At 41.3% G+C, this 14394-nt stretch overlaps 1 protein-coding gene across 2 annotated transcripts in view; it reads right to left on the bottom strand.

Moving 5' to 3' along the window:
- Dars2 (aspartyl-tRNA synthetase 2, mitochondrial) overlaps positions 1 to 14360 on the bottom strand; it is a 29790-nt gene extending 15430 nt beyond the window's left edge. The window contains exons 1-8 of one of the 2 annotated variants that reach the window (XM_028864460.2): positions 13677 to 14360; positions 12693 to 12792; positions 9445 to 9511; positions 7459 to 7560; positions 7030 to 7125; positions 5219 to 5342; positions 4247 to 4293; positions 1326 to 1432 (exon numbers count right to left, since the gene is read on the bottom strand). In XM_028864460.2, the coding sequence (XP_028720293.1) occupies positions 1326 to 1432; positions 4247 to 4293; positions 5219 to 5342; positions 7030 to 7125; positions 7459 to 7560; positions 9445 to 9511; positions 12693 to 12792; positions 13677 to 13800 (767 nt within the window). In that variant the 5' untranslated portion in view covers positions 13801 to 14360. Of the gene's footprint in view, positions 1 to 1325; positions 1433 to 4246; positions 4294 to 5218; positions 5343 to 7029; positions 7126 to 7458; positions 7561 to 9444; positions 9512 to 12692; positions 12793 to 13607 lie in introns of both variants that reach the window. The other variant, XM_028864461.2, reaches the window with a different exon arrangement.
- Positions 14361 to 14394: the final 34 nt, after the last annotated feature.

The following is a 14394-nucleotide window of genomic DNA, read 5'->3' as shown; positions in this document are numbered from 1 at the left end:
GAAGCTGTACCCCAGCCTCAAAAGCTTTATTTTATTATGCTCAAATCTAATCAGATACACAGCTGACCTATGAGAGGCCAGTATTTTATAGATGGATTTCAAAATATACCACCTTTGGGTACTTATATATTAGATAGGCATGCAAACCAGTCCATGTTTCTTTACATATGTACTTTTGCTTCCACAAGCTGAAATACTGCTTTATCAATCAATGCACTGAGCCTTCCTGTCCCATGCCATTCCAACTCTTGCCTTCACCTTCAGAAATGAAGCTCTCTGTCTCTGCAGGTCTAACATATAGTGCTTTTTCCCTTTCTCTTTAAAATTAATTTTAGGGGCTGGAGAAATGGCTCAGAGGTTAAGAGCACCGACTGCTCTTCCAAGGGTCCTGAGTTCAATTCCCAGCAACCACATGGTGGCTCACAACCATCTGTAATGAGATCTGGTGCCTCTTCTGGCCTGCAGGGATATAAGCAGGCAGAACACTGTATACATAATAAATAAATCAAAAAAAAAATTTTAAAAATTAAATTATGTGTTTGTGTGCACATCCATGTGTGGGTAAATACATGCCTGCAGAAGTCCAGAGGCCAGAGGTGTTGGATCACCCTGGAACTGGCATTACAGCCAGTTGTAAAGTGCCTGACCTGGGTGCTGGGAATTGAACTCAGTCCCTTGCAAAACTAGTACATGCTCTTAAGCCCCAAGACATTTCTCCAGCCTGATCACAATGTTTACTATAGTTCCCCAAACAGCTCTGGCTATCCTGGAACTCATTCTGTAGACTAGGCTGGCCTTGAATGCAGAGATCTGCTTCTGCTTCCCAAGTGTTGGGACCAAAGGCATGCGCCACCACCGGCCCAGCTCAGAACTTTATTTTAATCCCCTGCCAGAACTACCTAATGCCACCTGACAAACTTTAAATAAATGATGGCTACTATAATTTTCAGGGAGCAAGCAATCTCAAAATTCATGTACAAATTTTAACCTCTTCATGTCAGACTACTTTAAAATTTTTTTACTATTATGTGAATAATGGATGGGGTGTACAGGTGTGAGGGCATACAGGTGTAGGTCAGAGGACAACTGTGGAGTTAGTGCTCTCCTTCCACCTGTGTGTGGGGACTGAACTCATGTTACCAGCCTGTGCCAAGAGCTTTTTGCCACTGAGCCATCTCACCACTCCCCAAGTAGACAAGTTTTGTCCCCTCCCCGCTCTTGGTTTTTCTTCTTCCCTTTTGGATGAGAAATAGCATTACCAAAAAAAAAAAAAAAAAAAAAAAAAAAACAAAAAAAAAAAAAAAAACCCCAAAAAGCCAGTTTACCTGTCCACACCACCAACCATCAGAAGCTGCTTAAATTGCTGAGGACTTTGAGGGAGAGAGTAAAACTTTCCAGGTTCCCTGGATGGTACTAAAAACTCTTTGGCACCCTTTTAGAGAGAGAGAGGTGGAAGAGAGAGAGAGAGAAGAGAGACATTATTGAAAAACAAACAAACAAAAAACCTAAGCCAAGTATGGCAAATGCCTGCAATTCCAACACTCAGGAGGCTGAGGTAACCTGATCCACAAGCAAGACTCTGTCTCAATAGAACAAAACAAAGCAAAAGAAAAACCCTGAAACAAAATCAACAACAACAAAACAAACTCAAAGTATAAGTGACTATTGCAAATAAAAACTTAAACACACCAAGGAAATTAAAGAGCAAAGTCCCAATGACAGACAATGTCTTGTTTATCTTATAGTCCCTAAAATAAATTTGCATACAATAACATTTATTTATTTAATTAGAGACAGAATCTCACTATGTAGCTCTGGCTGGACTGGAACTCACCTGGCCCTGGCTCTTGAGTACTGGAATTAAGATGTGCCATGCCCAGCTACAATAAACTTTTTTTTTTAAAAAATTTATTACGTTTTTTTACCCACCCCTTTCTCTGTGCACAGTGTGTGTGTGCAAATGTGAATGTGGGTACACACACAGTCTAGAAGAGGGCATCAGAACCTCTGCAGCTGGAGATACGGGCTGCTGAGAACCACTTGACTTGGGTGCTGGAAACTGAACAGGGTCCTTAGGAAGAGCAGCAAGTGCTTCTAACCGCTTAGCCATCTCTCTAGCCCCTAAAATAAGCTTTAAATACTGTTGTATATAGTAGTTATTGTGTGTGTTTGTGTGCAAACAAATTCTCAGTTTTATTATTAGCAGAACAAATTTTGTGCATTATTTCCTAAGCAAGTAATTCTTTTTTTAAAATTTAAAAAAAAAACCTTTTTTTAAATGTGTATTGGTGTTTTGCCTGCACGTATGTCTGTATGAGGGTGTTGGGTACCCTGTAATTGGAGTTACAGACAGTTGTGAGTTGCCATGTGGGTGCTGGTAATTAAGCCTGGGTCCTCTGGAAGAACAGTCAGTGTTCTTAACTGCTGAGACATCTTTCCAGCCTCAGCAAGTAATTCTTCAGTTTTTTCTAAATGAAAACGTAGGGACTTTTTTTGTTTTGTTTTGTGTTTTAGCTTAGGACTATGAACACACTGCAGGAACATTGTACCACTGAACTATATACCTAGTCCATAAACTTTTTTTTTTTTTAAGAATAATTTATTAGCCGGGCGTTGGTGGGCACGCCTTTAATCCAGCACTCGGAGGCAGAGCAGCGATCTCTGTGAGTTCGAGGCCAGCTGGCTACCAAGTGAGCTCAGAAGGCGCAAAGCTACACGGAGAAACCCTGTCTCGAAAAAAAAAAAAAAAAAAAAAAAAAAAAGAATAATTTATTTAGTTTACGTATATGAGAATTCTACCTGCATGCATGCCTGTACATCAGAAGAGGGTATCAGATCCCACTGTAGATGGCTGTGAGCCACCCATGTGGGTGCTGGGAATTGAACTCAGGAACTCTGAAAGAGCAGCTGGTGCTCTTAACTGCTGAGCCATCTCTCCAGCCCCTAGACTGTTTTTATTTTTAAGTCTATAGATTGAATAAAGAGTTATTAAAAAAAATATCTCAGTTCTTTTTTAACAGGATCTATGTAGACACAACTGGTCTCAAAATTGTGATTCTCTTGCCTTAGCTTCCCAAGTGCTGGTCTTCCAGGCATGCATCACCTCGCCTGGTTCTTTTTTTTCTTATTAATACAGCATTTGTTTTCCTTGTGTCAAACCCCTAGCCAACCATTTTCTGCCCACTTCCTAAAAAAGTGCAGGAAAAATATATAGGGAGGAAGAACTACATGGGAAAGATGGGGAGTGGAGACAGATCCTTCAGTGATGGAGAGAATGAGATAGATCTCCCTTAGGCAAAAGGCCCTCAGGCTTCTAAGGGACAAGGCAGACTGGCACAGCAGAAGAGTTGTGACTCTAGAGTTGGTGCCTGTCATAAGCAATGATGAGGCTCCCATAGTTCCAGTCTTACTCCTGGACCAGCCACCAACCATGAGTCGTAGCCTCAGTGAACTTGGCTGCAGTGACAATATTCCTGGAACAAGTCCTGGCTTGAGAGCTGTGGCTAGGCACAGATGAGGTCAGGGTGTGTAGAGCCACCACGAGCCAAAGTACTTCTTTGTCCATGTCCCTGGTCATCTGAGCACCTCTGCAGGCAATGCCAGCTTGGCGGCTCGGAGGTAGGGCAGAAGCGAACTTGGAGCAGGTGCAGGTTTTTTAGAAGGAAAGGATAGGGGACAGTTGCTCTTAGCAGACAGGGCCAGCTCCTTTGTCTCTTTAAAATTCTTATGTTTTTTAGTTGACAGTTTTTTTGTTTTTAAGATTTTACTTTCATCTTTTTGGTTGTCTTAGCCTTTAATGGCTGAGTCATGTCTCCAGCCCAGGATTTTATTTTAATTATATGTATATGTACCTGTCTGTATGTGGATATGTGTGCATGAATGCAGTGTTTACAAGTCAGAAAAGGGTGTCTGATCCCCTGAAGCTGGAGTTTTACTTTGTGTGTTTAACCACTGAGCCATCCCTCCATCCCAGTTCACACAATTCTTAATAAACAAGGTTTTAATGAAACATTCATTAATGATTTGCATCTATACAATTCAAGGGATTGAAAACTCATGCTGAATAAAGGCATTCTGATCTGAAATGCAACACACAGTTTTCTTGATTCTTAAAATAGTCTAGTTAATGTGAAGACCCTGAGTAGTAATAAAAGTAAATAAAAATGGGCCAAGTGATCATAAAAGCAAAGCAATCACTTTTATAACGAAGAGATATTAATAGTAAGGCGATAAGTAATATACATACCCCTGGGGTCCTCTTAAACAATGTTGGGGTTTCTATATCCACAAACCCTAAAAGTAGAGAAAAAGCAGTTAATATATAGGAATTTGCCAAGTATGATGTCAATAGTGAAGTACAAATCAGAGGCCCCCTCTAATTAGGAAAATGTCTGAAGTAAGACATACATACCTAAATTGGTTTCTACAAATCCAGAAAGCCAGATTTGTAATTCTGTTCATAAAGCTGATGTTTATGATAGGAAATGATTCTAAATGTCTGATGGATTCGTGTCTACTGAAAGGCTCTGGTGTTTGAAACATTCAGCTAGTATAGCAATGATGAAACAATAAATAGTATTCACGAGTGCTCTAGTTTAACTCGGGGGAAATTTCAGACTTCCCAACAAATGGTGTATGAGCATGGGCATCGGGGTCTACCCTGTAACTCCAGAATTCCAGAGGCTCAGGTGCTTGTAGGTTCAAGATCAGGCTGAACTTAAACAACCAACCAAACAAACAAACAAATAATAAAAGCTGGATATAGTTGCTCATAGCCGTAATTCTAGAATCTGTGAGGCTAAGGCAGGATGATTGTTTCAAGTTTAAGGCCAGCCTGGGTTACATTGTAAGGTCTTATTTTGGTTGTGAGCCTAGCCTTTAACAGCTGAGCCATCTCTCCAGCCCACATTGTAAGGTCTTATATGCTGGACTGCAATAGTGAGCCCTTGTCTCAAACAAAAGCAATTAGAAGAACTTAAACTATTAGAGGTGGGGGGTGTAGGAGAGAAACTTACTACATAGAAAAAACCAAAGACTGTCCTCAGTAATGACAGAAAATACTAATTACTCTAGTAGACATTATTACCTTTAAAGGATATGTTTGTGACCCAGTAAGCAACCAGTCTACACACTGATCAAATTAGACTTTTGGGAACAGGTGACCCCACAATGAAGAGAGTATTCAATAAAACAGAATGAACTTCAGGCTTTCCCTTACCGTGTAGATTACAGAGATATTCCCGCATTTTCATGACCATCTGGGACCTCAGCCGCAGGTTGTACTGCATTTGGAAGCTTCGCAGATCTAAGTACCGATACTGCAAACGAAGAGCCTCCGTTTTCTACACAAATGAAAGATTTTTATGTTAAACATTTTGAACATTAAAAAGGTAGCTAGCTTTAATTTTTTAAACTTATATTTATTTATTGGTGGGGGGTATGTGTAGGTGTGTGTGTCTGTACACATGAGTGCAGGTACCCTTGAGGTCAGAAGCATTCCCAGGAGCTGGAGTTACAGGACATTGGGAGCCGCCTGATATATTTGCTGGGAACCAAACTCGTTGTCCTTTGTAAGAACAGTACATCTTCTTAACTACTGAGCCATCTTTCCAGGGAAATCAGCCTAGTGGTGTTTAGTTGATGTTTAGTTTCACAAAAGCAACTTAAGGGAGAAAGGTTTACTCTGGCTCGCAGTTCTAGTTACAGTCCATCACTGCAGGAAAGTCCAGGCAGCAGGGACTAACGCAGCTGGTCACATGACACCACAGCCAAGAGCAGAGAGCAAGGCCTCGATGCATACATGCCAGTGCTCAGCTTGCTCTTTTTCATTCAGCCAGGACCCAGGCCGTGGAATGATGCCACCTACATTACAGGGCTCATTTGCCCACACCAATTGATCCAATTAAGGAGATTCCCTGAAGGCATGCTCACAGGCCAACCTAATCTAGACAACTAACTGCTCAGAGACTCTTTTCTCATGTGATTCTAGGTGGTGCCAAGCTGACTTCAAACCAACCATCAGTGTTGATAAACAGCTTGTCCTGTGAGCACAAGCACCTAAGTTCAGTACTCAGGACCCAAGGAGCTGGGTGTGGTAGTGCACACTTGTGATTACAGCACAAGGCAGGTGCAGACAGGCAGATCTCTGGGGCTTGCGAGCCACCCAGCCTATTCTACTTGGTGAGTTCTAGGCCAGTGAGAGACCCTGTCTAAAGATGGACAGTGCCTGAGAAATCACACTCAAGGTTTTCCTCTGGCTTCGACACACACACATATATGTGCACATGCATACACACAAACACCTTAATAGACTGGCTTAAAAATTAGGTATATAAACTGGATGTAGTGGCGCACCTTTAATCCCATCCCTCGGAAGCAGAGGCAGGTGGATCTCTGTGCGTTTGAGGCCAACTTGGTTTACAGAGTGAGTTCCAGGACAGTCAAGGCTACATAGCAAGACCCTGCCTCAAAAAAAACCGAAACCAACCAACCAAATGAACAACCACAAAAGTATATACAAGCCTATAATTATGACCAAGTTTAAAATCATCTGGGTATACATTTTTTTCCTTTTATATTTTTAAATCTGGGTATACTTACTCAGTGCTGGCTACCTCTATCAAGATTTGAAAATTTTAGCTAAGATCATCCTAAATCCTTAATTCTATGGTTGGTAAGTCAAGAATTGTTCTAAGTATACATTTTATTACTATTAGAAGTTTTAAATTAATAGGAAAAGGATTCCCCTATGCAACTTTGCCATTTCCAAGCTAGATACAATTTTCTTTCAACACTTTAAACAATAGCAATGGAAAAACTTGAACAATAGAATACTTCAAGTCTTAAAGACAGAATACATTTCAACCTGTATGAACTCCAGTAACATAACAAGCTGTCAGTTTGTAGAATAATTCACTAGGATAATTGGTAATAAAATACTCATTTATAGAAGGCAAACTTCTTCTTCACAAATTCTGATATTTTTGATCACTTTCTACATACTTAATTTTATTAATGAGAGGCCCTCACCTTCACAAAGTCTTTAATCTCAAAGGGTAGCTTCTTGCAGGCATTCAGGAGCTCAGCTGTTTTAACTTTGATTTCAATCTCACCTGTTGGCATTTTCTTAGGGAAAAAAAATATCTATTTTAGAAAATCATTTTTTAGGACATCTATGCAATACACACAATACATATTTGTAAAACACATGCATATGTGTCAAGCTACAGTGTAGATTATTCTTATTTATATCTGTGGCTCCTAAGATCAGAAAAAATCATTATGCGTTTGTCATGGTCGACATGTCTCTTTGTGCACACTTACATGGGTGTGCTGACACCTGTCAGTTCACTTGTGGAACTTAGGAACTTTAGCGCAAAGTGTCCACAAGGGGGCGCTATGTATACACAGACACTGAGACTGCACAAAGACAAACTTTCTATTTCCTAAACTACTAACTGGATTCTCTTGTCCTGGAGGCCGGGAGATAACCGTCCCCGATACTTTCAGCACAGATTCCACAGGGGCTTCACATAAAAGCTTCTTCACAGACGCAGCCGACTGCAAAACACAGGGGAGGGGAGTCAGTTCTAAGAATAAATGAACTTACAGAACTCTTCAGTAAAAATGATACTCTCAGCTTACTTGCTGCAATATGGGAGCTGTCTCAATGATGCTATTACAAGATATGGTAAATCCCACTGCCACACTGGCTCCATGTAACGTAGACCACCAAGAATCCTCCCTCCTCCTTTCCTCTGACAGGGCCTCACTATATGGTCCACATTGGCCTTGAACTCTCAGCCTTCCTGCCTCAGCTTCCTAAGTAGGTATGCACTACCACACCCTCCAGCTACTTTTTTTTTTTGAGACAGGGTTTCACTATGGCGCTCTGGCTGTCTTGGAACTCATGATGCAGACGAGTCAGTCTGGCCTTATACTCACAGTATACCCACCTGCTTCTGCCTCCCAAGTGCTGGGGTTAAAGACATGTACCACTATGCCCAGCTTGTCAGCTACCTTTTATCAGATGTAGTCTAAGTTGCCCAGGCTGGCTTTATTTAGTGAGTGTGTGTTTGTGTGTCTGTGTACACGTGTGCACATGCCATAGCCTGTAAGGAGAAGTCAGAGGACAACTTGTGGGAGTTGCTTCTCCTTCCACCACGTGAGTTCCAAGGATCAACCTCAGGTGTCAGCTTGGTGGCAAGAATCTTTACCTGCCGGGTGGTGGCACACACCTTTAATCCCAGCACTTGGGAGGCAGAGCCAGGTGGATCTCTGTGAGTTCGAGGTCATCCTGGTCTACATAGAGAGATCCAGGACAGGCTCCAAAGCTACACAGAGAAACCCTGTCTCGAAAAGAACAAACAAACAAACAAAATCTTTACCCACTGGGCCACTCCATAGTCCAAAATCACACCTCAGCCTTTGGTATACTTTCATGTATATGTGTGTATATTTTATATAGGGTCTCATGTATATACTCTATACTCATCTCTATAATACTGAAGTTGGCCTTGGATCCTGAGCTCTTGCATCTGCTTCCCACGGATGAGATTTTAAGTGTCTGCTATCATGTCTGACTTACATTTTCTTTGGAAATCATTTTTAGGTTATGTTTTCTTTTCTATAAATTTCTTTCTTTCTTTTTTTTTTTTTTTTTTTTTTGGTTTTTCGAGACAGGGTTTCTCTGTGTAGCTTTGCGCCTTTCCTGGAACTCACTTGGTAGCCCAGGCTAGCCTTGAACTCACAGAGATCCACCTGGCTCTGCCTCCCGAGTGCTGGGATTAAAGGCGTGCGCCACCACCGCCCGGCTCTTTTCTATAAATTTCATCTTCACATTCTGGATCCTTTATTTTCTGGTAGCTAATTTATTTATTACATTGATTCTGTATGTGTGTGCATGCACAGGCACTCACATGAGTGTAGCACGGCACACGTGAAGTCAGAAGACAACTTGTGGCAGCTGGTTTTCTCCTTCTACCATGTGGGTTTTGAACTCACACTGTCAGGCTTGGTGGCAGGCACCTTATACCCTCTGAGCCATCTTGCCTCTTGGGTCCCCTATCTCCTCTTTTTGTGTAGTTTTTTACATATTAGAGAAGTTGGCCCTTTGTCTATGGTATTAGCTGTTTGCCTGAATGTATGTGAGTATAACACATACCTGCTTGGTGCCATTGGATTCCATGGAACTGGAGTTAAGAGATGGCTGTGTGTTGGGACTTGAACCCTGGTCCTTAACAAAAGCAGCAAGTGCTCTTAGCAGATTAGTCATCTCTTTATTCCCACAGTTTATCATATCTTAATGTTGTATATAGTAGTTTTCAGTTTTTATTAACAATTAACTCCTGAAATTAATACTTCAAACATGCTGATCAAACTACTTAGCTCACACTACATCCTATCAAAGAAGCTTTTAGATAATAGTAGGAAACCTTTTATTACCTCATCCTGGGGAATGATAATTTGAACAAGACCGTGGCAATCTCTTAGTACTAAGAAGGTGTTTTGCCTGAATAATGGAAAAAGAAAGAATATTTTAGGATAAAGTATCTCAGCTCAAAATTTAAAGACAAAACCAGTAATAAAAATTCCATGTAATTTCTCCATTTTTATAATTGTGCACTTTTATAAGCTATATTCATGCAACTATCTTATGACTTTTTTTTCTTTTTTAGGAAGAGTCAGGCCTTGTTGCCCAGGCTGTCCATGAACTTGACATTTTCCTGCCTCAGCTTCCTAACTAGCTGAGATTATAGGCATGTACTGCCATACCTGGCCAAACTTTTTTTCAATCTGAATTGTTACTAATTATTAATATAGCTACTAATTTGATATATGTGGCTTATTAATGACAAAAAAGATTTAAATTTTTCTTTCTTTTTTTGAGACAAGGTCTCACTGTTTAGCTGTGGGTGGCCTGGAATTCATGCCTCAAACTCAGAGATCTGTCTGCCTCAGCCTCCCCAGTGCTGGGATTAAAGGTTGTGCACCACCACTGCCTGCCTGCCTAGACTTAAAAGTTTTTGAATGTGCCAGCCCCTTTTGAAGCGCCAGAGAAGCATGCAATCACTCGTTTGCAGCGAAATTTGTGACAGAGACTCTCAGACCTGTGTACCAGGCTCTTAAAGGACTATCAGGAGTATGCTGAGAAAGCAAAAAAAGTGGTTTCTACCGAACTAGAAGTTTGGAATCACACAAAGAAAAGCCTGCAAACTATTTCTTTTTAAAGATTCATTTTCATTTCAATTATGTGTCTGTGCATGTGAATGCAGGGACCTGGCAGGCCAGTGGCATCAATCCCCCTGCAGCTGGACTTACAGGCAGTTGTGAGCCCGACGTAAATGCTAGCAAACAAACTATGGGGCCTCTGCAAGAGCAGACTTCATCCTTAACTCCTGAGCCATCTCTCCAGCCCCTGAAAACATTTCTTGAGCTTGCCTGCCACACTGAAAATGGATTTCTCATATAAGGAAATTGAGGACTATGGATTTCGTCAACTACGGCTACGAAGATAGTCATGAGACTTGATGGGTTCTGGAGAAGAGTTTTATTTCTTCCTGATGCCTTTCTTCTTACTTGAAGAAGACGAGGAACTATCTTTCTCATTTGTGCTAGCATTTTACAGGAACTCAGTGTGCTAAAATCAAATAGGTCTTGGGGTTATGGTTGTAATACATGGTCTGGAATCAGTTTAACTATACCATGTGTGCAAACGATGATATACTCATATGATGGTTGGGGCAGCCTGACTTCTTCATTTTTGCTGCAAAGGGCATCAGATATACTGTACTGTGGTCACTGTTCTTGAAAGCAGTTGGCTATGAAGTCTTTTCTCTGAGAGCTAATGTTCCAAGAAAGAACCTGGGCACAATCAGTTTTAGTTAACTTGGGAGTATGGTTTTATTTCTATATAATAACAGTTAAATTGCTAGTAACCGGATATGTTGCCGTATGTCTTTAATCCCAGCACTCAGGAGGTGGATTTCTGTGGATTCCAGCCCAGTCTGGTCTACGTAGTGAGTTCCAGGCCAGCAAGCTGTATACAGTAAGACCCTGTCTCAAAATAAAACCACCACAACAAAAAACAAGATTGCTGGTAGCCTGGAATAGTAAAGGGGAAGGCAGCTTTTACCAGCTGCCTTCCCCTTTAGAGAGGTGCTTGATTAAGATGTGAAAGCTTCAAGAACACTGAACACCATTCTAGAGCTCACACTGTTGTTCAGAAGGAAGGGAGTACCTGTGGAGGAAGTCTAAAGTACAAGGAGTTTACGTTGCCTGATTTCAACCCTAATTAGTAAGTTACATTAACCAGCTAAGCTACATTAACCAGCATATCACTTACTTTATTTTTGTTTGTCTATTCTTTTCTATAATGTCTGCAATCATGAAAATGGAATAAATTCTAGGAGTAAGTTTTTATTATTTCAGAAAACAAAACTTAAATTTTTCCTTTGTTTTAAGTAGTTTATTAATAAGGGGAAACAGGCTTGAGAGATGGCTCAGAGGTTAAGAGTGCTTTTGCTCTTCCAGAGGACCCAGGTTTGGTTCCCAGCACTCAGACGGCAGTTCACAACTGTCTGTAACTCTAGTTTCATGGAATTAAACAACCTTTTCTGGCCTCTGTGGGCACCAGGCATGTGTATGGTATCCAGACATACATACATGCAAAATACCCACACATAAAAATAAATAAATAAAATCTCAAAAGGGGAAGCAATGGAACAGCCATCTTCCAGTAATTCATTAAAAAGCACACACAAAGGGAAAGACATGTATGTTCTTTAGGCCTTTTGGAAAGCACAGGGGTATTCCTTTGTCCACATACACGTGACTCTACAAGGGTGCTATTGCAGACATCAAGGGAATGAACAGTTTAAAAAGAAATGTGCCAAGAATGTTACTATGGAAAAACTTAAGAGTCTACCTGTCACTCAGCACAGTGTTGACACAGTTATAAATAAGCAAGTTAAGGACAAGATTCTTGCCAAGACAATGCTTGTATTGAGCATGCTGAGGACTCTCAGAGCCAAGGTAAATTTTTTTAAGTGGCAAATATCTATCCACAGTTTGGACTTCTTCAATATGAATTAATGTGTTTTGGAACACAGAGATGAACAACAAAAACAAGAAATGGGTTTTGAGCCTCAGGAATCACTGCTCATGTTTTTAAGCTTTTTGTCTACTTCAATTCTGAATAAAGCAAGCTTTCTCCTCCACTATTGCTGTTTCTCAGCTGGCTTACAGACTTCTGGTCTATTCCCAGTTGCTGGTTATAAAAACTTTTCAACAGTAGCTCAAGATTATTTCAGTCCACTGGTGGACCAGGTTTGGTCACTACCCCTTTACTGAGAGGGACACGATTAGAATTTTTCTTTTTCTTGGTTTTTTTCGAGACAGGGTTTCTCTGTGTAGCTTTGCGCCTTTCCTGGAACTCACTTGGTAGCCCAGGCTGGCCTCGAACTCACAGAGATCCACCTGCCTCTGCATCCCAAGTGCTGGGATTAAAGGCGTGCGCCACCACCGCCCGGCCCGAATTTTTCAAAACAAAACAGAACGGAAAATGCAGTGACTTCTGAGAGAACTACAAAAATGGCAAAACATAATTCTCTGACTAAGTAAAAATTAGTATAGGTTGGAATTGCTTGGGAATACAACCTTTATGTATTCCTAAACCATTTTCCTCAGTTTACCTTCGGTACTGAATCCATCCACACAGAGTGACTTCTTGGCCTAAGTGGGAAGAACGCAATTCTCCACATGTGTTGGTCCGAGCAACAAAGCTACTAAATTCTTTCAAAAAAGAAAAAAAAAAAAAATTAAAAAAACAGTATAAATGGCAACAGTAAAAACATTTGTAGTTTGTTTAAAATAGTCTCCATTCATGGTATATTAGATGTTTCAGGTCAATGGGTGAAGTTAATAAAATTTTTAAATTACGTTTGTGTGTGTGTGTGTGTGTGTGTGTGTGTGTGTGTGTGTGTGTGCATCATACATGTGGGAGCCCACGTGTCATGGTGCACCTGTGGAGGTCAGAAGACAAGTTGTTGGATTCTGTTCTCTTCTTCCAACCACAATATGGGTCCGGGAATGAACTCTGGTTCTCAGGCTTGGCAGTAAGCGCCTCAACCCACTGAACCATCCTGATAAGCCTGATGAGGTTTATAAATAGGCTAGATCATACAGTTTCTCTCTTGCGTTTACATGCAAATGTGTCAAAGCCCAAGTGAATTACTATCCCAAAGTAAAATTCTGCATTCTGTGTAGAAATCTAAACTTTTTACATGACCTAGCACTTGCATGGACCTAAAATTGCAGTTGTACCATTTTAAATATTGCATGTTTCTTTGCCAAGTGAAATACGATCTTAGAAATTATCTGTTTGGCAGTGCAGTTACTATTCAGCTTTAGTACAAACCTAGTTTATAACAATCATTTGTACAATAATAAATTATTAAAAGTGTGAAAAAGATTTTAATTATTTTGTTTTTATATTAATAGTATCAACTAAACACAGACTGTCCTATGGGCGGCTATTATTATTATTATTATTTTAACTACGGAAAAAAAATCTTGATTATAAATAATGAAGAGAATGAATGACCTACTATAAAAATGCAGTTAAGACTGGGGAAACAAGTTATCAGAAACAGGCGGGAGCTCGTCGCTGCTTTCACCTGGAATTCTTTGTGAACTCAACGCCAGACTTCTGGAGAGAGAACCCCAGATTGGCTGGGTGGTCTTTCCGATGGGTCTGGATAAACCCCTGCACAGACGACTTAACCAAGAACCAAGATACATGTTGAAGTCCCAGGATCGCCAGAGACAATCTCGAATCCCACGCTGCGGGTGTGGTGGTGCGCAAAACTCGGTTTCCGGAATACCTGGGAACCCTTACAATTCCAGTTCCCACTCAAATGCATCCAGACCCGCCCCCGCAGAACGTTCAAGTACAAGGTAGACTAATCCGCAAAGTCGGTCTCTAGGGCCCTTGGGTGAGCGGACGGGGCAAAACCTTTGCTTCCTTCAGTGCATCAGTCCCCGCTTTAATTAAACAAGGCTGCGGCCCGAAGACACCAAAAGATCCCAAACCGCAGGGCGAGCGCGACCCAGCCCAGTCCAGACGCGGGGAGGCCGGTCACCAAGCGCGCGCCCTTCCTTTAGTCCCACGTTCTCTCCAAGGTGACCAGGGCATAAGCAGAAGGAGGTTCAACCTCGTGTTTCAAATCTCCTGAACGTGGCGGCCCATATTGAATTTTTGAAAGCGAACAAATCCTAGGTGCTCGGTGGTTCGAATCCCGACACAGATCACATTCCGAAGCCCGTCCCTCTCACGCCCTGCGAGCGCCAAACTGACGTAAGGTATTCGGCCAATCAGAGCGAGGGCGCCTCCGC

This window comes from Peromyscus leucopus, chromosome 15 (assembly GCF_004664715.2).
Source record: "Peromyscus leucopus breed LL Stock chromosome 15, UCI_PerLeu_2.1, whole genome shotgun sequence".
In the NCBI taxonomy this organism is placed as follows: Eukaryota; Metazoa; Chordata; class Mammalia; order Rodentia; family Cricetidae; genus Peromyscus; species Peromyscus leucopus.
The sequence above is the reverse complement of the archived record's forward strand: the minus strand, read 5'-3'. Positions and strand labels throughout refer to the sequence as shown.